Consider the following 27,086-nt stretch of genomic DNA (forward strand, 5'->3'; position numbering starts at 1 on the left):
AAAGAGGAAATGTAGAGCAAAGTGCAAAGGACAAGAATCAAATATGACAATTGCCATTGTCTCTGCTTTCTCCATGTCCCTCATCCTTGCCCCCTCTAAGTAGCATTCAGGGAATGCAGGTGTGCAGGTTTAGGCATGATTGCCAGAGAACAGAAACTGGATACTACTCAATAATCTCTATTGCCCTCTGAAATTTGAGTTTCTGGAAAAAAACAAATGTGTGCTGTTTCCTCATAGGATGATAGACTGTTTATTGGTTATTTAACTTTACTCCCACTTAAAAATAATCAGCTGTTTTAAGCCTGAATTTTTAACCTGACACCTATTTTAGCTGTGACCAGATTGTTGCAATGGAGCCATGGGGATCCACCACTCTCATTCTTGTGATTTGTATCTCTTTCTTGGTCTTTATGTCACTGTGGAGAAAAGACTATAAAGGAAGGAAGTTGCCTCCTGGCCCAGCTCCTCTCCCCATCATTGGAAATATGCTACAGTTAGACATGAAGGACCTCTCCATGTCTCTCTGCAAGGTAAAGTGGCTGAATCTTGTGGTTGAACTCTATCAAGTAGAATATCCATTATAAAATCATCTAGTAATGGGATCTCATAACTGATTCTGGAGGGATTGAGTACTAGAAACAAACATCCCTAAAAAAAGATTTTTATGTCCTAAGGAGAGATAGTGATGGCATAATGACTAGAACATTAGACCCAGAGTCCGTATTGATAGATGAATAGCTAAAATCATTATACTTAAATCTTTACTAGATCTATAGATTATCTCTAGCAATTGAAGTGTATTCCAAAAATACACTTCACTTTAAGAAATGTTACTTCTAGACAGAAAAATATAAGCATGTTTGACTAGTATTAGAATGTATATTAATTATACTGAGAAATTATACTGAGAAAATATTAATATTAACCTACTTATACCTACTTTAAATGTTTATGAACTTAAATAATAGAACTTTGCGTGCTTGTTCTATTCTCTTTTCTATGCTGTGAGGCTGTGTTAGTTACTATTCATCAGCAATTGTTTTAGTTAAGGGACTAGGAGGAAGAGGATGACTAAAGAACTATAGGAAATCCTGTCCTGCTGTCCCTACCATTCATCTTAAGTCATTATACTGAAGTCTTGACCAGCAGTCAAGGAAGTTCTGTACTCATAGCATTGCAATCAATGAATCAGACTCTCACAGAAGAGACTATCTAGGTCAATCTAATTTGTATTATATGGTCATTCTAGCTATAGTAGGAAAGATATGATAAACCAGGAGTTTGTACCCTGGGGTCTGTAGACTTTGATGGATTAACTGATGATAGATTTCCAAGGAGCCATAAACTTGGAATAAAACAACATTCATTTTATAATCCTGTAATTGAAATGCATTGTTTCCATTAATTATAAATTTTAAAAATGCATTATTCTGGGAAGGGGTTGATAGATTAAATCACATTGTCAAAGGGGACCATGACACACAAAAAAGGTGGAAATTCCTTATTATACAGTCATTACCATGAGACTTAGAGTCAGAAAATTAGGATTCATTTGCTAGATCTGATACTTAGATACTCTTTATGGTTCAATTATCAAATCTCCAAAATAAGGGTGCTAGATAAGATAATTTCCAATTTCTTTAAGATGTCTAAAGGAAGGCAATATTAAAACTTCCTGGGGATGGCCCCTCCTACTTTTAGACAGATATAATTATTGAGAAGTTATTTTTCTCTCTAGTCAGCTGAAAACAGGCTCTTAGAGTCTTCCAATTAAATGATCCTAGGTCTGTATCTGGGGTCCAGAAAAATGTCTAATCTCGATTAAACATGATAGTCCTTAAAATAACTGGTTATCACATTCCTCTTAAATCTGTTCTTTGAGGCTAAAAATACGTATTTCCTTCCATTAATCTTTGTGCAACTAGGCATTTGAGTCCCATAATTAATTCGAGTATTCTCTTAACACATACCAGTTAATGAATGTCTATCTTTAATTGAGAAACTCAAAAATTGACACAGTAATCTAAACATAACCCGACCAGAACAGTTTGTAATAGAATAGTCACCTTCCCTGGCCAGGATATTTTACTTCTATTAATGTCATCTAACTCCGATTTAAGACACAGACTGCTATTCCAGGAACTCAGAAAGACCTAGATTCAAATCTCACCTATGTTTCCTGGCTATTTGACCTTGAGCAAGTAATTTAATCTCAGTACCTCAAAAATCTCTTTAAGACTATAAATTGTAAAAAAATGTAGCAACTAACATTGGTAAAGGAAGTCTCCTTAATAAGAGTTCTTATTGCAGTGAAATCTCACATCTCCCATTCCTTTAAAAAATAAAATAAAGCATAAGCACAATGATCTTCATGTTTTTTTTTCAATCTACTCATGGAACTATATTGTCACTGATATAGGTATTTCCCTCAATAGTGTAGATTGTAACTGAGAAATGTCTTCTCCAACTATGCAAATGTTTTGCATGTTATTTTATTCATTAGTCATGGTGTATCTATCCAGGCTGATAACCTTCCTCTATGTCAGAGGCTTTTTACGTGGACTCCATGATATCACAATATTCAGCTTGGATCAGGAAAAGATTTTGATAATTATAGTGCAATATAATTGGGTTTTGTTGTTCTTTGTATTTTATTAAATTAAAAAAATTAAAATTTTATTTTATTATTTACACCTGAATAAAGGGGATCATAGGTCTAATTCATTAGATAAACAAGGTGATCAATTGAGAACAGAAAAGATTAAGGCCTACTTACTGTTCTACAATTTGGAACCGTGCCCAAAGATCTTTAAAACCCTTTGAACTTGGGACTGTATCCAAATAGGAAAAAGAAAGGAAAAGCACCTATATGTATGGAATTATTTATAATAACTCTTTTCAGGCATAGAGTTGGAAATTGGGAGAATGCTCAACAATTGAGGAATGGCTAAATAAATTGTGATATATGGTTATAATGGAGTATTATTCTTCTATAAGAAATAATGAGCAGATGTTCTCAGAAACACCTGGACAAATTTACATGAGCAGATGCAAAGCAAAATGCACTGTGTACAAAAAATAACAGTAATACTGGGAAATGACCAATTATGAATTACTTAGTTATTCTCAGGAATACAATTATTCAAGACAATTCTAAAGGACTTATGATGAAAAATGCTATCCATCCCTAGGCACTAAATTGATGGTTTCTGAATACACTTTGGAACATATTATTTTAAACTTTATTTTGCCTGAGTGTTTTTTAAGAGGTTCTATGCTTTCTTGTACAACATAACTGATATAGAAATGTTTTGCAAGAATACAATATATAGAATTGCTTGCCTTCTCAATGATGGGGCAAGGAGGAAGGGAGAGAAATTGAAACTCAGAGTTTTAAAAAAAGAAACATCAAAATTTGGTTTATACGTAATTGGGGAAATTTAAAATAATCAATCTTTTAAAAAATTTAAAGAAAGCAAAACAATAACAACAAAGAACTACTACTCTATAAGTAAACATTACTTGTATTTCACAGTTATTAGCGTATATCCATATTATTAGTGGATATCTATCTATTATCACTTGCTCTTGTTACATGACTGATTTTTTTTCCCATCATATTTCCCAAATGAAAATGTCTTGAAATCCACTTTTGTCCAAGATGTCATTTCATTTTTAACTTATAATTCATTAACTCAGTTTCTTCCAAGGTTGTAGCAATGAAAAAATTTACAAATACATTATTACAAGAAGAATATTTATCTTTAAACATATTTTGTCCAATATGAAATTTTGGCAAAATGCTTTATAACCTAGTTCCCGTCTACTTTGCTTATCTTTTTATACCTAATTTTTCACCTATCTTTTCCATTAAATGTTCAATAAGTCGATGGCATTGGCCTCCTTACTGTTCTTTGAAACAAGGCTTCCCTTTCCATACTCCTGACATCTTCACTAATTAGTCCCCACACCAAGGATATTTTTCTTCCTCATCTTTACTTCATGATTTTCCTGGATTTCTTGAAGACCTATCTAAAATTTCATCTTCTATAAGAAGTCTTTCTCTTAATTCCACTCCCCACCTTATTTTTAGTGCCATCTAGCTTTTATCTCCAATTGTTTGGTTGGTTCTTGTACTTTGTTACTGAAGAACACCAAATGACATCACTATGTTAGAGAGATGAGTTACAGGGCATCTGACTGTGACTTATCAGACTAATACAAGCTTGGAATGTCTATCACAGGTAGGTTACAAATAGTTTCTGTGAAAGCCTGGGTGCCCACTCTAAACTTACAGCTTATTCTGTTATCTTTGAGCTGCTCCCATTCTGCCTTGCTCATAGAGCACTGCATCTGCACTGATGAGAGCACACCATGTTGGGTGTTCCTGTGCCAGGGTGGTACACTGTACAATTAATTGCAAAGTTCTTAAGAGAGTCCTTCAGGATGGACTGATAGCATTTCTTCTGATCCCCTGGGAGTGATTGTCCTCTTCATAAAATAGTCTTTTGGGCAAGCATATGCCTGCATTTCAAACATCATGTTCAGTCCATCATAGCTGTGCTCTCTGTAATAACATTTGAATGTTTGGCAGTTTAACTCAAGAAATGTCCTCTGTGTCTGGTATCTTAACCTGGAAGACAATCTTCAGAATTTCCCTAAGATAATTTAATGGAAGCAATTTAATTTCCTGGAATGGTGTTGTTAGGCTGTCCAGGTTTCACAGGCATATATCAGTAAGGTCAGCACAATGTAGATGCATATATAAATATATATATATATATATATATATATATATATATATATATATATATATACACATATATATATATAATATATATATCTTGTTTTTTCCCAAAGTTATTATTGTGTTGTCCCCTCCTGATCAGACCATCAATTCCTTGAAAGCAGGTACTTTCTTTCACTTTTAAAGAAAATTCTCAGCAGTTATGACACTAGATAGTACACAGAGACACTTAATAAACACTTATTGATTGACTTATGGACTTTTGAATTCTGCATCTGTCTCACTGCTCATGTGCAAGGCTTTCCCAAGCTATTTGAATGAAATGTGATAACACAATGGGGCACATTTTGGACCACATATCTTTGTCTTGACAATAGATATTAATCATTCACTTAATTTATCTTCTAAGAATCATTAGTCTGACATCTTAAACATCATGTGTCATACGGAGAAGGTTTTTGTAGTGTTTTAAATTTGTTTCAGTTAGTAATATACCATTACAATTATGCAATCTCCACTGATAGTGAAGCATTTCCAGTTTAATTCAGCCCAGAAGTCCCAGACTTCCATTCACATATTATAACTCAGAAACCTTTGGCGGTCATATTTTTCCTTGAATAATCACTCTTTTGTCATGAATAATTAGATGATTATTTGTAGAGAAATCTTATTTGATCTTTATGTGTGGATGAGAGAATTCTTGATGTTATCATTTCTGCTAATGATATTCACACTTGGCTAGGTTGCACAGTGGATCGAGTACTGGCACTGGAGTAAGACTCATGTTCAAATCTGCCTATGTGACTTTAGTCAAGTAATTTCTGTTTCTCTTAGTTTGTTCAATGGTAAAATGGTACAATATCGGTACCTCTTTCCCTGGGTTCATGTGGGGATCAAATGAGATCATATTTGTAAAGCACTTAGTACAGTGCCTAAGACATAATTACTACATAAGTGCTAGGTATCATTATTTTCATCAATATTTCTAAAGTCATCATCAGTATTATTTTTGTGGTTCTTCTCACTTTATGTTACATCACATACACTTCCATGACATTGCACTGTTTATTAAGTATTACTGCTTAAACTCCCTCCACTCTTTTATATTTTATTACCACTTAGTATTCTAAACTTCAATTTTCTTATTTCTCTATTTGTCAAAAAAGTCACTAAGCTAATATCTGAGTCCTTTTGACTTACTTTGATGCACCTGCTTCACATCAGACAAACTCACACAAAATGCATTATTAAAGTTTAATCTTTACTGAAGGTTAAATGAGGTTTATAAGCATTAATTTCTATTTTCTGATTTCACTCATTCACGAGTAAGGCATGATTTTTTGTGGTTGAAACCAAGCAGAGCAGTTTGATGGAAAATGAAGAATTTAGCTAGAACATTCTATGGAGCATATATTGCCCCTAATACAAAATTCTAAATTTCTTCAGAGTACAAATCATGTAATTCAATATTCCAAGAGATTTGTGATCTCATTATGGAAACTGACTCTACACACCCAGATCATCAGTAAGCAAGGCTATAAAATACTTTTATGAGTTACTAGGCCCCCAATAATATTTTACCTAGTGTACAATCTTCTGGAATTCGATCTCACTGAACTCACATATGCTGATCTTGGATGAAAGAATAAATGAATGAATAAATGAAATGTGGAAACATATTAAATAATGGGACAATGAATTTAAATATAAGCAAAGAAAGACTGTTCCTGCCATAAATAAGGAGAAAATTCAAAAAAAAAGCAAAAGGGGGGGTAAAAAGAGGAATGATTCTCTGACATAGTTTGCAGGTGGAGAGTGCAGAGACATGGCTTGGAAACTTGTTTGCAAATAAGATGAGTTAAAATGTCATCTATCAATGATCAGAATACCATGTTTAGGGAGTTTAGGGAGAATGACAAGATGAATAATCAAAGATCATGGGGAATGGGTTTGGAAAGTAAAATAGAGAACTAATTCCAAGAATGATGTGGATAATACTCACCTTTTAGGAAAAAAAAAAAGATAGGCCTCAATTTCAGTTCAAATAAACAATGAATAAGCACCTACAATGTGTACAGGGTATTAAAGATAAGGGAGACTAATAAAAGAGATACTCCTTATTCTCCAGGATATTGAATACTAAAGGATGAGGGTTACTGAACAATCCTGTAAAAGCAAAGCAAAAGTCAATTAATTAGAGATGGTAGATAAAGAGATTAAGGGGGGGGAGGAAAAAAGAGGAAAGAGACACAGACAGACAAAGAGATAGAGACACATAAAGATACAGAGACAGATACACACACAGAGATTTTAAAATATTATTTTATGGGTGGCTAGGTGGTGCCAGGGTGGCTAGGTGGCACACTAGATAGAGCACCGACCCTGAAGTCAGGAGTATCTGAGTTCAAATCTGGCCTCAGACACTTAATAATTACCTAGTTGTGTGGCCTTGGGCAAGTCACTTAACCCCATTTGCCTTGCAAAAAAAACAACCTAAAAATATTATTTTAGCACCTAATGGAAGATGGATTGGAAAGGGAGAGATCTGAGACAGGGAGACTAATCAGAGACTCTTGCAATAGTATAGTTAAGAGATGATGAGTATAAATGAAGAAAGGATCAAAATTGATTCCAAAATTGAGGGGATGCCCATCATTTGGGGAATGGTTGAATAATGTGGTACATGAATGTTCTGTGAGAAATCATGAGGGGACGGATGGCTAGGATGGTGCAGTGAATAGAGCACTGACCCTGGAGTCAGGAGTACTTGAGTTCAAATCCGGCTTCAGACACTTCATAATGACCTAGCTGTGTGGCCTTGGGCAAGCCACTTAACCCCACTGCCTTGCAAAGACTAAAAAAAAAAGAAGAAAAAACAGAAATCATGAGAGGGAAGACTTTAGAAAAGCCTTGAAAGACTAATATTAACTGATTTTGAATGAAGTGAGCAGAATCAGGAGAAGATTGTACCTATTAAAAGCAATATTGTGTGATGATCTCCTCTCATGGACTGAGCCTCCTTTCAGGTGTTCAGTGATCAATATCAATTCTAAAAGACTTGTGATGGAAAATGTAATCCACATGTAGAGAAAAAAAGTTATGAAACATGAATTCAGACCAAAGTATGCTATTTTCACTTCTTAAAACTTGTTTTATGTTTTTTTCTTTCTCATTTTTCTCCCTTTAGTTCTGATTCTTCTTTCACAAGTTGACTGATATGGAAATATATTAAACATGATTGTACATATGTAATTTACTGTCATGGGGAGGGATTATAGAAGGAAGAGATATAGAAAAATGTGGGACTCAAAACACAAAAGATAAATTTTGAAAACTATATTTGTATACAATTGGGAAAAATAAAACAAAATTACATTAAAAAAATAAAGAGTAATTCTGAGATTGTGAACCTGAGAGAATGGTATTATTAAAACTAGAAAAGAAGTTGAAAGATGATTCAATAATGACTTTTAGGGTAAATGACAAAGGGAATACCTTTAGTATTCAATAGGATAGACATTGAGCTCCTTCCAATTCTCAGTTTCTGTGATTCTAGGCAATACTAATCTGATTTAGACATGTTTAATTTGAGATGACTCAAGGAATTTAGCAATATGAGATTAAAGAGTTGAAGAGAGAGAATAATGGCTACGTATTTATTTTTGAATATATATATATACATATATATATGTATATGTATATATATATATATATATATATATATATATATAGATATAGAGAGAGAGAGAGAGAGAGAGAGAGAGAGAGATAATTACTGAATTCTTGGAACTGGTAAGATCGTTCAGTATAATAGTATAATATATAGAAGAAAAGAAAGCCTAGGGTGGCTAATTTGGCCAAGGGAGAAAGAACCAGACTGACTCAATGAGAATAGTGACAGAGAAGCCAAAAGTGGAGACTGTGTTTTGAAGAGAAATTGTCCCATTATTTTGAAAAGCTTCCAGACTAGAAATTGAAAAAGATTAAACCTGAGAAAATTTTATTAAAGCCATCACAACTTGAGCTGATGAAATGAATAGAGCACTTTCAAATGCAGGCTTAGGCATTTATCAGCCAGTGAACTAAGTTGTCATTTGATGTCACAGTTTTCTCAATTACAAAATGAATATTATACTAATAGTACCTATCTTTCAAGGTTGTTATAAGGATTAATGAGAAAACATTAGTAGGCACTATATCAGTGTTGTTACCTTCACTCCTGCCTTACCTCCCAAGGGCTTCCACACTAGTAGGATCACCTTCAAAAAACCTGGATCAGCATCATGCCCTGAGAAATCATTTCTCTAAGATCTTAATATAGACCTTTTACAAAGAAAGGGCTTGATAATAATATATATTCAATGGAACTAAATCTATTTTAAACCCCTCATTTTATAGAGAAAAAAATAAAACCTGGGAAAGTTACAGGAATTTAACCAAGTCACATGCCTGTTTAGCAACAGAACTGGGATTAGAACAAGATTTTTCTGCCACCTAAGTCACTGCTCTTTATATAATTTGCTAAATGAATAGAAAAAAAAATAATTTGACACTTATTATGTTCCAAGAACAGTTAAAGGAATGGAAATAAGAACAGAGGATCAGGAAAGTTCTTTCAAAGATATCACTTTCTATTTGGAAGTCAATGCATAAAAGGAAGGATTAATTACAGGATAATTATAATGAGTGCCTTGCATTTCTTAGCACTTGCTGCAGAAACCAGATAAACTCATTTGTAGGTTGAGGACTATTCTTCTATCTCTTTTCCCAGCTATCTGAAAAATATGGATCTGTGTACACTGTGTACTTTGGGTCTCAACCAGTGGTGATTCTACATGGTTACAAGGCACTGAAAGAGGCTCTGATTGATCAGGGTGACATTTTCGGAGGCAGGGGAAAAATGCCAATTTTTGATGACATTTACAAAGGACATGGTAAGTTTTAGATTTTCCCAGGAACAGGAAGTAGAAAGGTAAGGAAAAGGACAGCTTAACAATGAACTTTAAGCTAGATAGAAACTGATAAAATCAAAATTCTGTTTAAAGCAAAATAAAATTGTTAATCTCATTCTTTGTTGATTATTTTCTTAGGAATTATTTTTAGCCATGGAGAAAAATGGAAACAAATCCGTCGATTTTCCCTGATGACTCTGAGAAACTTTGGGATGGGGAAAAGGAGCATTGAAGAACGTGTCCAGGAGGAAGCTCAGTACCTTTTGGAAGAACTGAGGAAAACAAATAGTTGGTTATCATTGAATATTTCTTGGACACATGGGTCCTCTTAAATAACAATTCACCAATTCTCAGTCTCTCCCAGTTGGCAGTCACTCTATTTGCCACCATCTCTGTGAACAAGTGTAACCCTTTGGGAGGGAAGTGGGGATCATATTTCTCCCTAGACTTCTTATGTTTTATAAATTGTTTCTGTCCTAAATAAAGAGAAGGGAAATAGTCCAGCAGAGATTTCAAAGATCAATATTGAGGGAACTGAACCCCAGGCTCAGAAATAGAGAGGGACCTTTTTCTTGCCATCATAATGCTGATTGAGTCAAAATATTATGATTAAACTTGTTCTTTCTTTATCTTTAGGTCAACCCTTTGACCCAGCTTTCATTCTTGGATGTGCCCCTTGCAATGTTATCAGTTCAATCCTCTTCCATCAGCGTTTCAACTATGACAATGAGAAATTTCTTTCTATGATGAACTTATTAAGTGAAAACTTGATTCTACTGAACTCAACAATGGCTCAGGTAAGGCAATAGTTATCCTCTGGTTATATATTTGGGCATCACATTTTTGCAACACAAAAGGAAAGAAGCTCTACAGCAATGCCTTCTACCAGAAAACTTCCTCACAAGACTAAGTTCATAAACTGAGGACACTATTTTATGCTGAAATTTATTAATGGGCTCTAGAGATAATCAAATTGTCCATAAAATTATAAATGTTCAAGGTAAAGACAGCTTTCAGAAAAAAACCCAGAATATCCAATGGGGGTGGTGGTAGGAGTTGGATCTCATGTTCATAAAACAGCAAATAAATTAAACAAAGCTATGTTTTAAGCAACTTAATAATTAAATTCTTCAGATGACAGAATCTTCCATCACATGTGAGAATCCCCCCCAATGCTCTCCTGATGAAATACAATGCTAGATTTCAGATCCTATATTATTTAGTTCTGCATCTATGATTTTTAAGTTACAAGTCATTATACTAGTTATCCTTACAACAATATTAATTTTAAAAACCATTTAATGAAATAGAAGGTGATAAATCTACAGCAGAGCATCAGTTGCATACACCTCAGGCATATTCATTTGCAAAAACATATATCTTAAGTGGAAAATGCATGAATAACAATCATCCATAAGTAAAAATTACTAGGGGAATTTCTACACTTTTAATAAGAGATTTTGTTGAATGGAACCAGAACACACTTGTGGGGAGTTCATATGCAGAAGATATGGGTAACTAGGGAGCATGTTGGCAACAAAACTTTGAAACTTCCAAGATGATATATGTCTTCTGGCAATTTCATCTCAGTGTTCTTGTTGGATCTACTACTCAATGGACCCTGTTTACTGAACACACTTGTCCACTGACCTTGTGAGTGACTCTGGATACATAGTGCTTCCTGTTCATTTTACTATATAATCTTTTCTTGGCATTGCTCTAAGGGTTCCTTCAGGATGATTTGTTGGCCAATTCAGTTTCTTTCTGTCAAGGGATTGGACTAGAAAACTCCTTGAAGTAAGCAACAGACAGATGTTTTATTACATATTCAAAATTAGGAGACACTACACTCAGATAAGAACTTCAAAAAATTCTAGATTAAAAACTAAAATGTGTATTTCCTAAGCTAGAACCAGAATCAGTATCTGATGTTGCCCTGTCTTTATCTAATTTTGATTTGGAAATTACTGAATTTGAACCATAACAAAATTCAAACAAAATTCATTATTCTCTATCTTTATTGTGTGTGTGTGTGTGTGTGTGTATGAGAGAGAGAGAGAGAGAGAGAGAGAGAGAGAGAGAGAGAGAGAGAGAGAGAGAGAGAGAACCATGTTGTTTCCTCATAAAATCATATTTCTGATAGGGTTCTGATAGGGAAATTTAGACTTAGAAAGGTTGGTTATATGAGAGAGGCTTACTCAAGGGCAAAAGTTTTGAAGATAGGAGTTGCCTATAAGACTCCAAATACCTAATTCAATGCATTTTCTATTATGCCATGGTGCATCACAATGTTTAATCATGGTGATGGCCTTCACAAATTTATATAAAGTGCCATGGAAAGATAGAATAAAAATTAACCACAAAATAAATAATGAAATTTGAAAGAATGTACCAATCAAAAAATCATTATATAGATTTTTTTTTTAAATTCCTTTTTTTTGTGTGTGAACAGGTGCTAAGCTTAGGACTGCTCATTTCTATACCACACCTTAAAACATTTGGTCCATTTCCTTAAATCATAATAAATGCTACCTTTTTTTCCTGTTCTCCAGTGAAAGTATTCCTGGCTAACTATTTCTAGTTGCAAGACTCAACAGCTTTCTGAGCTATTTTCTTAAAGGTGACAAACACTTTTTCCTTCTAAAGAAACTAATATAATTTAAAACAATTGTAAAACTGTGACTAGGTAAGAGATTTTTTTAATAATATTAAACTACTATATAATTTTTTTCTCCTTTATAGCTTTATAATAATATCCCTTGGCTTCTCCGCTATTTTCCTGGACCTCATAAGAAATTTTTTTCTAATATCAAGAAACTTAAAGGGTTTATTTTGGATAATTCAAAGAAACACCAAGATACCCTTGATGCTAGCAACCTTAAGAATTACATTGACTGCTTTCTCTACAAAATGCAGCAGGTAATGTAGACATGAAGAAATGGATAATTGGGAAGGGCTATTTCTACACTTTTAATAAGAAATTTTATTGAAAATATTTGTTTTTTCATCAAAATTAGTCTAGAAATTTATGTGGTTTAAGTCTACAGGACTCATAATTCAACGATTCAATGGGCAACTGGAGATGTGACAGTGGAGATTCAACAGAGATTTGAGAGCTGAGAAAAGCAAAGCCATTCCAATTTACTCCAGCAGAATTGATGAAATCACCAAATGACATATCAAATGAAGAAGAAAGGAGAGTAGAGGTCCCAGGATAGGGCCCTGGGAAATGCCCAAGATTAATCCACATCGGGTGGAAATAGATGTAGCAAAGGAGTCTGAGAAGTGGTCAGGTAAATGGAAGAACTGAGAGTACTTATGAAAGCCTAGAGAAAAAAAGAGTTTCAAGGAGAAAAGGAAAAAGGACACCATCAAAGGCTGCAGAAAGGTTAAGAAAGATGAATTTTGAGAAAAGATTTTTAGATCTGGCAATTAAGTGCTCACCAGCATCTTTGAGAACATAATCATTTCTGTAGAAAGTTTCAATTGATAAGGTCAGAATCCATAGTATTAGTTGACTACTTATATTTTTATTTAACTGTTTGATAATGTCTGACTCTTTTGACCATTCTTGTAACTTTCTTAACAAAGATACTATGGTTGCTTGCTGTTCACTTTTCCAGCTAATTTTATAAGTAAAAAGACTGAAGTACAGAGGTGAAACTTGTTCAGGATCACATTGCTAGTGAATATTTGAGGTCACTTTTGAACTTAGTCTTCCTGCCTCCAGGAATAGCTCTCTTTGGGTGACCTCAGCATGTGCCTTTACTGTTTTCAGATATGACTTATCACCTTTTTACTCTATCATCCCAAAGAAATTATCTGTGTGTATTTCTGTGTGCTTATGTGCATTTATGAAGTATCTTCCCCAGTTAGGTGATGGGGTGAGAATGTATTGTGACAATTGTTCTTATACTATCTAAGTGTCTTTTGTCTTAAAAAAATAAAAAATTGCTGCTTTGGAGAGGAGAGGAGTGGAAGGGAGGGGAGAGGAAGGGAAGGCAGGAGAGTGGAAAGGATGTAGGAAAGGGGGGGAGAGGTGAAAGGAGGGGAGATGGAGAGGACTGCACTGTTGTAGTGGGCCCTTTCTGGCTCATGCCACTTCTACATTATTATGTGCATTTTATAGCAAATTTGAGGAAGGATATTAACTGTGCAAGGAGTATCCATAAAGGGGATCCAGCATGGTAACGGGCTGAGCAATCATATCTTACGGAACTTGGCTGAAGGAGTTAATAATATTTCACATGGAAAAGAAAAACTAAAGTGGAGATAGTGATAACTTCAAATATTTGAAATAATAACAAGGAGAAGAAAAAAATAGGCTTCTTCTGCTTATCCTAATAAGCAGAATTGGGAGCAACAGTCAAAAACTGTAGACAGAAAGAGAGGCTGGATAAAATGAAAAATTTTCTAAGAGCTTGAGTTATGCAAAAGGAACTAATTAAATAAAGACTCTTTGACTATTTTTCAGGGATTAGTGAATGAGTAAATACAATCTCAATTTACCCATTTTTCTGCACTCAATTCCAGATATTTGATCTCCAATTCATTTTCCTTGACCATCTTATAATCTGTGTTATGATTTCATAAACATTTCCACCCAACCTTCTCCATGTTGCTCTGTTAAACTTCAGATATATATAGACTCTCTGACACCTCTGTGAGATGAGGCTTAACATATTCGGGGTGAACTTCAAGGACATATTAACAGATCAATACAGTTCCTAAACTCAAAGCCCACAAATCCTCCTAAAATACCAAAAAGATCCTCTTCCAGTTTCTCCTCAGTATACTTTAGTGGACATTATTGTGCCATATCCTTTTCAAAATCACAGTAAGCTAAGAGCAGGGTCTGATGGGGAAGTCTTGTACAATGACTAGGGCAGAATTGTGTCCTGAACCACAAGAACCATTAAGTAGGCTCTCAGTCTCTGGAAAATAACATGCCAGAAGTATGTGGGTGAGGGAGGAGGGGGAGGGGACTATAGTTAATCATCCTCCCCAGTTGCTGTCTCTGCCTGGCTTTATGATCATTACTTCTATAAACATGTGTTCTGTAATGATTACACTATGTGTTAGAATTTCCCTTCTTCATAGGGGAGCAGAACAATGGAGTTACACAACAACCAATCAATTCGGAAGATTTCAGAGGCTCAGTTTCTTGAAATACCAGTGATACATTGTGAGTGAACTCTAGCTTATTTGGGAGGTGCCTGTTGCTTCTAGAACATTGAGCAGCAGCTGCAGACTCATGACCTTGATCAGGACAATCATCTTGGCTTATTGTCTCTATAGACATCACTCCACAAAACTTTTATATCCCACTTCATGCCCCACACCAGCCAGAAACCATAAATATTTCACTCTTCTCCCATTCCCTCTTCAGCCACTGAGAATGGATTTTGTTTCTCTCTGTCTCTTTCTGTCTTTTTCTCTGTCTCTCTCTGTAATTCTCTATCTTTGTCTCTCATTTTCTTTCTCTGTCTCTTTCTCTTCCCCTATAAAACTTCTTGTAAGCTCTTCTTACCAGGCAATAGATGCTTTGTTATTTGTGATTAGACTTAACTTCATTTAGAGTCCCTCTTTAGGACCCCAGGGATCTTTAGTTAACACCTGTTAATGATTGCAATTCTATTTATTTATGTATTCATCCATTTCTTTATCTATCTTTTTATTCTTCCTTTGTTTATTTCTGTCTGAACAATTTGTAGGATCAAAACAATCCAGATTCTATATTTGACCTCGAAAATCTGGCAACAGCAGGAATGGATTTATTTGATGCTGGAACAGAAACAACAAGTACCACTTTAAGATATGGCCTGCTTCTCATCCTGAAGTACCCAGAAGTACAAGGTAAAAGAAAAAAATTGACTGGACTCTTTTAATAACAGGCAAGACTCCAGCCTAAGTTGACTAGTCCAGACATATGCATAAACTGACCCGACACTTGAGCACCGTGTTTGAATGATTCTCAAACAACAATTTAGTTTATGACACGCTGTTTCTGTTGTTCTTTGTGCTTGAAGAAGAGATGGCATCAAGAAAATGAAATGATGACATAATTTGGATTAAAGTGAAGATACTGTGCAAAGTCACCATTTTCACTATCTCTTCCAGAACCATATAAGCCCAGTGGCCTGATATAGTAAGAACAGAAGTGAACTGGTGTTGGCCTAGCTACAATGGGAGAACTTGACCTTTTAGAAGTAGGTCTTTCCCATTTCATCAAGCATCTTGGTGGTCTGGTAATGTCAGGCTTAGGCATGATTGCACATAGCACCATTCAGCCAAATTCTATGACTGGTAACTGCATACCTTTGTATCTTCATCCAAACAGACACCTTCCTCATGCTAGATGACTATTGTTTATCAGTGGAGTATACCCAGTGAATGGAACTAGGCTTCTGCTCATACTAGGTGATATATCTTGATCAGTTGGATCAAACTATTCTAACTTGCCTCATTACAATCTATTCTATTCAGCTTTGCAACTTACACTTCTCCTGGTTCCCAATTACTTTGGATTCCTGAAAACTTCTGGTCAGGTCATGAGAATTACACTGCCAGAATGTTACTGGATATTGTTAATAGTTAGAACTATAATGGAACATTCTTGGCTTTCACTCTTGCCAGATTTGAGTCTTGTATTAGTGGAAAGTAGGAAAAAAAAGTGCCTTGAGTGGAGGAGGAAAGGACAAACAAGAGAGGATGAAAAAAGACCACAGCAGCTGACTTTCATTTACACCAAAGCAACTATTCTAATTTTACAAGTTCTCAGAAAATGTTGAATATTTCCTGGAGCAGATGCTTCCATTAAATGACAGTTTATCCTTCAATATGGTCTTTTTTTTAAAATGTTATCTCATTCGAAATTGAAAAAGAAGAATAAAATATTTCTAGAATGTGTTTCATCCAAAGGAATCAAGAACAGTGCATGCTGTCTGTATGTCCTCAATAAGTTGATCAATGACCATTCATTAAGCACCTCTCATGTAGAAGACATTGTGCTAGGTTTGTGGGAAGTATAAACACAGAATAAAATTATCTCAACTTTCAAGGATCTTAAATAATACAGAGAACATCAAGGGCACATGCAAGTAAATTTGCTTCCATTTAGTTGTTTGCAATCCTGTCCAGATTTCTGATACTTTTTCTGGTTTTTCTTGACAAAGATGTTGAAGTGGTTTTCCATTTCCATTTCTATTTCATTTTATAGATAAGGAAACTGAAGCAAATAGGGTAAGATGACATGTCCATTGTCACAAAGCTAACATGTGTCTGTGACCAGGTTTAAACTCACATCTTCTGACTCCAGACTTAGCTATGTAGGTGTCCTATGTTAGTATACAGAGAATAATTTATGGAGCATACTTACTGTCCTTAGTTTCTCTTCCCTTTAGTCACCAAACTCTTTGAAAAGGCCATCTACAATAGGTGCCACACCTTCCCCTCATCTCTTTTGTTCTTCTTAACTCTTTGTAAGGGATCTTCTGAAAACATCCATTCAATCAAAAACTACTTACCCCAAAGGTACTGATGATCTCTTAATTGCCAAACCTAAAAGCTTTGTTCCTCCATTCTCATCTTTATTAAGAGAATATCTTTTCTTGCATGATCAGACATCACTCTCTTCTCTTAAGATTTTTCTGACATTGATCTCTTCTGGTTCTCCAACTGCCTAACTTTGTTGGAACTTTGTTAGTGGGTCTCACCCCATTAACCATGAGCATCCCACAAAGCCCTGGCCTTCTCTTCTCTTCTCCCTCAATAGTGGTGCATTTGGTGATCTCCTAAATTCCTATGATTTCAATTATCATCTATATGCAAATGACTCATATACTTTTTAAAACCTAACCTCTCTATCTCTAGTCTTGCAACTCCAACTGCCTATTAAGAATTTCAAACTCTATGAACCATAGACTTCTTAAACTCAACATGTTCAAAACTAAAATCATTATCATTCTCTATGAAATTTTCCATTCTTTATAACTTCCTAACTTCTCTATCACTATTAATAGTGTTATCATCCTCCCTATTACGCTGGCTTCCCATGTAGGTATCTTCTACAGTTCCATACTCTCTCTTACCTCTATATCTAAGCAATTGTCAATTAGTATTATTTTTAATATTTTTTAAGGTTTTTTTTTTTTTTTTGCAAGGCAAATGGGGTTAAGTGGCTTGCCCAAGACCACACAGCTAGGTAATTATTGTCAGGTCAAATTTGAACTCAGGTGCTCCTGACTCCAGGGCTGGTGCTCTATCCACTGCGCCACCTAGCTGCCCCTATTTTTATCTTTGTAACATCCTTCATATACATCCTCCCCTCCTCTGTCATTAGCTTTACTTTGTTTTAGTGTCTCATTACTTTGAGCCTCCACTACTTCAATAACCTATGATTTGTTTTTTGTGACTCTTGCCCCAACACCCATTCTTCAGTTTTACAATTAATCTTTCTAAAGCACAAATGTAACCATTTCATTTTCTTCTTCAACAAACTCCACTAGCTCTCTCCAGGATCCTCCAGTATCAAATATAACAATCATCTAAGTAACTTTGTAAAGACTTTTATTATGTAGAACTCTACCATTCTTGCATTTCCCTTTCCTTTATGATATCTATTATCAAGTGACTTTTTGCTACTCCATGAACAAAAAGCTCCATCTATTGACTCTCATCTTTTTCATGAGCTGTTTCCTCTTTAAGGAAACACCTTCTCACTTCATTTCTGCTTCCGAGTTTTCCCTGGCTTTTTTCAAAACAGCTCCATTTCCACCTTCTACAAGAAGCTCTAATTCTCCGTAATCTTAGTACCATCCCTTTACTCACTCCCCAATTTCTCCTGCATATATTTTCCTTGTACATACTGTATTTACTCATGTATAATGCACATGCTTTTTTGAAAAATTTGAGATCTAAAAATTAGGAGTATTTTCTACAGTGGTTGTAAATATTTTTACTTGTATTTCCTGCTTTTTTCATGCTTGTCTTTACACTCATTATTTCATATTTGTTACTGGTATATTAGGTTCTTTTTTGCTAAGTTCTACCCAGAAATGGCTCAGAAAAAGATTTTTTCCACAGCTGAATTCAAGTTCAAAGTGATCCAGGTTGCATTCCTGCGTCCACAAAGATGTTTCATCAGGAGGCCAGAAGAATTGCTGATGAGAAAGAAGTGACTTATTTCCAAGGAGGACACAAATGGTGCTTCAGGTTCATGAGACAGAATGGACTGAGTATGGGAGTTTTGAAAGTGTTGAGGAGCTGCATGAATTTTCTGATGAATAACATTTGAGTTCAATAACAATGTAAAATATTTTTTTCAAATTTGGGGCTCCAAAATTAAGGTGCTTCTTATACATGTGAGAGTCTTACACATAGGGAAATATGGTAATTGTTTGCATATTGTTGGCCATGTTAAAATATGTTTCTTAATTGCAGAGATTGTCTTTGGCTTTTCTTTCTCACCCCATCACTTAGTACAGTACCTGAGACATAGTATTTACTAAATAAATGCTAGATTCCTGACTGATTAGCTACCTCGGTGGAAATACAAAGCAGAAATTGGGAGTTTCAGGAAAAATATTATGTATAATTTGAACTCATCTTGAAAAGTAAAGGGAGATTTTACAAAGAAGAGGAAAACAGACAGAACATTACAGACATGGACATGGACAGAAAAAAGGACAGTGTGATAGGGGATGGAGTGCCATTCAAAAGAAACAAACAAACAAACAAAAAGAGAATGTCATCAGTTTACCTGGATTTCAGATTTAAGCAATTACTGAAACATAAAGAACTGCTTCCTTTGTTTTTTCTTTGTGAAGTACTTTAAATGCTGAGTAGAAGAGTTTTTGTTTTATCTTAATGGTAATAAGGAACCCCTAAAGTTTATTGAGTAAAAGAGTGATATGATCAAATATTTTGACTAAATTTATCATTTAATGTCATTTCAGATGGAAGAATCATGAGGAATAAAAAATATTCCCATTCTTCCAGAAACTGCTGATTCCTACATGATATCAGTATATAAGGGCTCATGTGCATGGTAGAAAAGATCTAGTCTTTAACCCAGATGACTCCCTAGTTATAAATATGTAACATAATATATTAAGAAGACAAAAAAACACTTAAAGACTTCACAGTCAAAAAACCAAGATATGGAATTGACCTGAAATATAAATAACTAAATTGAACATTGCCAGTGGTATAGTCACAATCAGTTCAATTGTTCTTTCTAAGGATGGAAAAATCAGTCCCCTTATTCTTCTTGGGAGTGGGGATGATGTAGTTTGTTCCAAAATATGAAGTGGAAAAAATTCTAGATTTGGGGTCTGAAGACCTGATTTTCAGTTTCATTTGTCTACCCTTGTCCTATGTTCCCTATTTGACAAAAAAAGAATTTAGATTAAATGATATCTAAGTCTTTTCTCCAGCTGTAAATTATATAATTCAATGAATATGAATAAGGGCTGTCTCCTGGTTATCTAGAATTTTGTTTAATTTACTTTTGTTACTTGTATCTCTTGTGCCTGGTCCAGAGTTCCCAGTTTTTTAGATAACATAAAATTAGTCATTGTTTATGTCAACACAGATAAAATCCATGAAGAAATTGATCGAGTAATTGGACGACATAGAATTCCCTCCATTAAAGATAAACTGGAGATGCCTTACACAGAAGCTGTGCTACATGAGATACAGAGATATGTGGATCTCGTCCCACTCAGTCTGTCCCATGAAGTAACCCGTGATACCCAATTCCAACAGTTCTTCCTACCTAAGGTAAGTAGGAAGGATTTGAGAGAAATGTCCTAGTTGAGTCAGAATTCAGAACTAGCTCCATGTACAAATTTTAGCAAGGTACATAAAGTGTGAACCTAGCATATATCCTCTAGTGACTCTGTGATCTACTGTTAATGGCACAGGGCACTCAAAGATTAAATAACTTATCCTTGGATGAGCAACTTAGATATGCCAGAGAGAGAGAGAGACTTTAATTCAAGGTCAATTTCTTATTCATCATATCATTTTCTGCTTTGTTGGTTTGAATAAATAGGGGAAATAGTGACTAAATAGATAACAGTAAACTTCTCCAACTGAAATGCCCTTCTTAGTTAAGTCAAGATCCATATGGAACACATCTGCAGCATCTGTGGCATCCTCCCTAATCTTGCCCACAAATTTATCATTCACATATTTATCTCCTCAACAAACAGTAATGATTTTTGGTGAATGTAAAATAGATGTACATTCCTTTATTCTTCCTTGTATTTCAAAATTTTGAAGAAGAAAAAAGGGAAAACCAATATATTCTCTATACTCTTTAACACACATAAAGAGGTAGATAACAGAACATAGTAGATATATAGTCTACCTTGGAGTTAGTAATACCTTTGTTCAAGTCTGTCTCTGACTTTTAATGGTTGTGTGACCATTCAAAAATCAGTTAACTTTCAGTTCACAGGAAAAGCTTTAGGTTTATAAAAATTCACCTGAGTTCATGATTACTATTAGTAAATGGAATTTCCACATCAAGGGATCCCCATCCAGATGAACTCACAGGTCCAGATCCTCCATATTACCAACCAAAAAAAAATCCCTTCTGCTCAACTAATCATTTAACTTTAAGATAGCAACTTGCTGCTGATACAGTCTTTTCCAACTTCTCTAGCTACAACTATCTCTTCTCTAATTATACTCTTGATTTTGAGCTTACGTCTACCAGAACACTTTTTAATCAACTGAAATTAATATAATTATTTTTCTTAAAGAGATGCTAAAGATGGTAAAGGTAACTCAGGACCCTGCAAATTACTCTCCCACAAGTCACTTTACAGTTAAACTTAGAGAATAGTAGACAAAATTCCAATTAAAATTGTGTAAGGGGGGCAAGCTAGGTGGCGCAATGGATAGAGCACCAGCCCTGGAGTCAGGAGTACCTGAGTTCAAATGTGGCCTCAGACACATAATAATTACCTAGCTGTGTGGCCTTGGACAAGCCACTTAATCCAATTGCCTTGAAAAAAAAATAAGGGGGAAAAAAACAAAAAGAAGAAAAAGATTGTATAAGGATGCATAGTTTAGGTAATGGGTGAGTTAGCAATTTGTTTCATCAAACACAATTGTCACTTTTTCATACAAGTAAATTCAAGTCTACATAACTGGAAAAATATAAATTGCTCATGGCTAGGTTAAGCTAATAGATTAAAAATGACAATTCTACCTAAATTAATCTACTTATTCCCTGTCATGCCTGAAATATTATTTTATAGTGCTAGAAAAAAGAGTAGCCAGATACATTTAAAGAATCAAAAGTTCAAGTTAATTAATTTGAAAAATGCAAAGGGTGGCCTAGCTATATAAATTGTCAATAATCAAAGCTATTTGGTACTGGCTAAATAATAGAATAGCAGATCAATGGAACAGATTAGGTATAAAATAAACAGTAGTGAATGACTATGTATTGTTTCATAAAACCAAATTGAGTAGTATAATCTAGACATCGACCAACTTCTCACAGCCTAGCCAAGACAAGGTTGAAATGATTTAGATTTAAAGAGTGATACCATAAACCAATTTGAAGAACAAGGAATAGTTTACCTCTTGGTTCCATGGAGAGGGGAAGAATTTATGACCAAATAAGTGATAGAAAACAAAGAACAAACTAGATAATTTCATTATATTAAAATAAAAATATTTTGCATTAACAAAGCCAATGCAACTGATATCAGATGGAAAGCAGAAAACTGAGAAACAAATTTTTACAGTCAATACTACTGTTAAAGGTCTCATTTCTCAATTCAAATTTATAGTTATAAAAGTCATTCCCCAACTGCTACATGGTCAAAGGATATGAACAGGCACATTTCAGAAGAAGAAATTAAAACTATCTATAGACATATGAAAATGTTATAAATTGCTATTGATTAGAGAAATGCAATTTAAAGCAATTCTGAGGTGCCACCTCTCATCTAACAGATAAGCTAATATCACAGAAAAGGGGAATAAAAAATGTTTGAGAGGATGTGGGTAAACTGGGACTTTAATGCATTGTTGGTGAAGTTGTGAACTTCTACAGAGCTCAATTTAGAACTATGTCAAAAGGAAAATCAAACTATATGTGTCCTTTTTCACCAATACCTCTACTAGATCTTTATCTCTCTTTTTTTTTGCAAGGCAATGGGGGTTAAGTAGCTTGCCCAAGACCACACAGCTAGGTAATTATTAAGTGTCTGAGGTCACATTTGAACTCAGGTACTACTGACTCCAGGGCCAGTGCTTTATCCACTGCACCGCCTAGCCACCCCTACTAGATCTTTATCTCAAAGAAAACAACAGAAAGAGAAAAATGACCCAGATGTACAAAATATTTAGGAGATGTCCATCAACTGGGAATGGTTGGACAAGTTGTGGTACAAGAATGTGATGGAATATTCTTTTACTGTAAGAAATCACGAACAGGAAAATTTCAGAAAAACCTGGAAAGACTTACGTAAGTTGAGAGAACTGAGCAGAACCATGAGAACATTGTACACATTAACAGCCACAATGCATGGTCACCTACTATGACAAACTAGTTTTCTCAATAATATAGTGTTCTAAAAGATTTGTGATGGAAAATGCCATTTATATCCAAAGGAAGAACTATGGAGTTTGAATACAGAAAGAAAGCACAGTTCTACTTTTTATTTTTTCCCCCCAATGTTTTTTTTCCTTTGGTTCTGATTCTATTTTTCTGAGCATGACTAATATGGAAATGGTTTAACATGATTGGAAATGCATATCCTATTTATATGTAAATAAAATAGAATACAAATAAAATAGGTAAATTGGAAAAAATAATAAAACAAAATAAAATATACAAACCACGAAAATATTATTTGCTTTATATATAAGATATCATGGTAGGGTAGGGGCAGAGATACAGCAGGAAACAAAAATGATGTAAAAAAAGTAAACAAAAAACAAAAAGTATGTTAAAAGATATAAATTCTACCCTACAGAACAGTAGGAGGGGGAGGGAGGGATTAGCCTGAGAGGGAATAGTCAGATGCAAAACACTTTTGAGGAGGGACAGGGTGAAAGGAAGGAGAGAATAAATGAGTTATTGGGGAATAGGATGGAGGGAAATACAGTGAGCAACTGTATTGAGAAAAGTTTCTCTGATAAAGACCTCATTTCTCAAACATAGAAAACTGAGTCAAATTTATAAAACATAAAAATCTCTTCCTGAATTGTTAAGTGATCAAAAGGTATGAACAGTATTGGGATGAGCTTATCAATGCTCTCTGTTTAAATCATTTTTAAAATATCCTGGTTCATTATTGATAGGAGAAAGGTGGATTGGAAAATTCTGATGTACTACCTTACACCTATTGGACTCACTAATAGTACAGAAAAAGGTGACAAATGTTAGACGATAGATAGATGTAGATGAGAGAGAGGGAGAGAGGGAGAGAGAGATATTTTAAGAGCTCTTTGCTATTATCAAGGAACTGGCAATTGAGGGTGGTATGTGATTTTGATGAAATGCTATTTTGTTATGAGAAATGATAAACAGGATTCTCTCAGTAAAAAACTGGCATGAACAGATACAATGGGAAATGATACATACATACAACATAACAGCAATGTTGTAGGATGATCAGCTAAGAATGATTTACCTTCTCATCAATGCTGTGACCCAAGACAACTCTGAAGAACTTATGGTAAATAGCATGTATGTACATGTATCTGTATCTACAACAGAACTGATGGCATCTTAATATAGATTGATACTTTTTGCTACATTTTTCTTGCGTTTTCTCTTTTCTTGGGGGGGTATTTTACCCCTATAACATGACTATTGTCATAATTTTTTATGACTACGCATTTCTAACATATCAAATAATTTACTTTCACAATGAAAGGGATTAGGGTAGAAGGGAGAGATTTGGAACTCAAAATTTTTAAAAGTTTAACTTTAAATAGTGAAACTTGTTTTTACATGTAACCAGGAAAAATTAAATATATATGCATATATATGAAAGAAAAGTTCTACAAAGAGGTATTTTAGGATCTGTGAATAGAGCATAATTAATTGGTGAACCTAATAACAAAAATTACATCTTATTTCAATAAAATTTATTTACTGTACCATCCTATGAATTTTAATTTTTAATATAATAACAAAATTCTGTGGTGTCCTTAGACATCACAAACCTGCTAAAGGGGTACAAATAGATAAAGTATCATTGATTCTGAGGAAAGAATTGTAAGAGGACAAAGTAGAAGAGGTAACACCAAACACATGACAATCATAAATAACAGAACAAAACTGAAAGTTTAAAAAAAATCAGAAAATGTAAGAAAATGTGTTGAAGTGGTAAAAATTTCAACCATAAAAATGAGTAAATATTATATTTCAAATATTCATTCATTAAAACAACCGTGAAAAATGATTTGGCAGAAATTAGATTTAGATCATTATCTCATAGCATATAGCACAATAAGTGAATACATAGGAACAAATGACTACAAGATTTAGCTACAAATGGTAATATAAATGTGTTAGAGGAATAAGGAAAAATATGATTTATTCTTATGAAGAAAGGTATTTATGGTCAGAAAAGAGATAAAAGAAAATCATGGAGGATAAAATGCAGAAAAAATTGAAAGGATTATTTACTAATTTTAATCTCTATATTGATGACTCCTAGATTAATATAACCATGCCTCATGCATTTATGCATTTTGTGAGTACCATGAAGCATCTCCAACAGCCAATTATCTATTTGAAACTGAACAAAACCTACACAACTGTGATAAAATAAGTCCAAAACTGAAATAAAGTCTACTATAGAATGAAAGAAGACAAAAATGATAGGAGAAAACCTTGTAAAATTGGGCCACTTTCCTTTTCCTTTTTAACTTTCAGTCTTCCTAGATTAAAAACAAAACTTCATTGCATGCTCTTCCATTTGAGCCCCTGGACATTTTGGATGGGTGTAGCAGGTGTGTCCTCTAACCCTGTGGGTCATGCTATTGTTCAATATGTAAATATTATTGTTCAATTTGTAAATCTATGGTGAGTTATTTATATTTTTCTCCCTCTTCATTGAAAGTTTAAGAAGTTAGGCAGTCACTAGGCAATCAATAATTATTTATTGGGCATCTACTTTGTGCAAAGCACTGTGTTGAACTATGTACCAAGGTATTAATCCTTTAATTGGTGCTATTGCCCTTTGCCAGGGCACAACTGTGTTCCCATTGCTCTCCTCTGCCTTGTTCGACCCACAAGAATTCCCCAATCCAAAACAGTTTGATCCAGGACACTTCCTGCATGAGGATGGAAGTTTTAAGAAGAGTGATTACTTCATGGCTTTTTCTATAGGTAAATTTTCTTTCTTATCTTTACTTCTAAATTTGAAATGAATCTATCTCTCCATCTCTATCGCGAGGCACTTCATTTATTATATATAAAATCCAAGTGAAGAGGGTGTATATCTGGAGAGAAAGACTAAGTTTTAATGTCAACCTGAAGTCAAGTCTCACCTCTGATACATCCTGGTCATACAACTCTAGTCAACTCATTTGGAATTTAAATAATTGTGTTTAAAACTTTGACATGCAAAACAGTTAACTTATTTGTATTAGGAAAAGAAATTTCCTTATTGTGGAAATCCTCATTCTGTTAAAATAATATATGAGGACTAAGAAAATTAAAAGCAGAAAGCATTAAGCTTGACAAAGAAAGATATTCAAACAATAATGAGACTTAATCTGTGATCCCTACAAAATAATTAAGTAGGGGAAAGAAAACATGAGCATAAAAAATATGTTAAAAAAAGAACATCATGAATGAATGAAGTCTATACTAAAAATAGCTAAAAATATAATAGCTATTATAGGACATTTGAAAGTTTCAATGTGCTCTATCTCATTTAACTTCATTAAAAAACCTGGAAAGATAGATGCTATAATTATCCCCATTTTTACAGATCGGAAAACTGAGGCTGAAAGAGATTAAGTGATTTATATCTGAGTTTAGATTTGAAATTGCTTTTTCCAAGTTTCATATTCAAATTAGCTTCCTAATTAGATACTCACAAGGTGTTATACTATGGGGATGGAAAGGAGTTGTCTCAGATGAGATTTTCTCAGAATGGTGGTGTGAAAATAGATTTTTGCATAAAAGTCACTAAAGAGAATCTTGTCTTCTCTCAGGAAAACGGGCCTGTTTAGGAGAGGGTCTGGCTAGGATGGAATTGTTTTTATTCCTGGTCACCATTCTGCAAAACTTTACCCTCAAGAGTATCATTGATCCAAAGGACATCAACATCAAGCCTTGTTCTACTGGAATTATCACTGTTCCTCCAAAATTCGAGATCTGCCTTTTTCCCCGCTAA

The 27,086-nt window shown here is 34.3% G+C and overlaps 1 protein-coding gene across 1 annotated transcript; it reads left to right on the forward strand.

Moving 5' to 3' along the window:
* Window positions 1-350: 350 nt before the first annotated feature.
* On the forward strand, window positions 351-27,086 carry LOC141523075 (cytochrome P450 2C23-like). Its single transcript, XM_074236356.1, has 9 exons — window positions 351-530; window positions 9,519-9,681; window positions 9,838-9,987; window positions 10,336-10,496; window positions 12,442-12,618; window positions 15,414-15,555; window positions 20,294-20,481; window positions 25,930-26,071; window positions 26,905-27,086. Exons 1-9 carry the CDS (start codon window positions 351-353, stop codon window positions 27,084-27,086), a joined length of 1,485 nt encoding a protein of 494 aa, XP_074092457.1.

Source organism: Macrotis lagotis, chromosome 4, assembly GCF_037893015.1.
Source record: "Macrotis lagotis isolate mMagLag1 chromosome 4, bilby.v1.9.chrom.fasta, whole genome shotgun sequence".
Classification (NCBI taxonomy): Eukaryota; Metazoa; Chordata; class Mammalia; order Peramelemorphia; family Peramelidae; genus Macrotis; species Macrotis lagotis.

Bases quoted from the DNA above. Each gene is read 5' to 3' on its own strand.
- LOC141523075 (XM_074236356.1), top strand. From the start codon at position 351: ATGGAGCCATGGGGATCCACCACTCTCATTCTTGTGATTTGTATCTCT. The intron at 9,682-9,837 runs GTAAGTTTTAGA...TTATTTTCTTAG, and splicing joins TGACATTTACAAAGGACATG to GAATTATTTTTAGCCATGGA. The intron at 20,482-25,929 runs GTAAGTAGGAAG...GCCCTTTGCCAG, and splicing joins AACAGTTCTTCCTACCTAAG to GGCACAACTGTGTTCCCATT.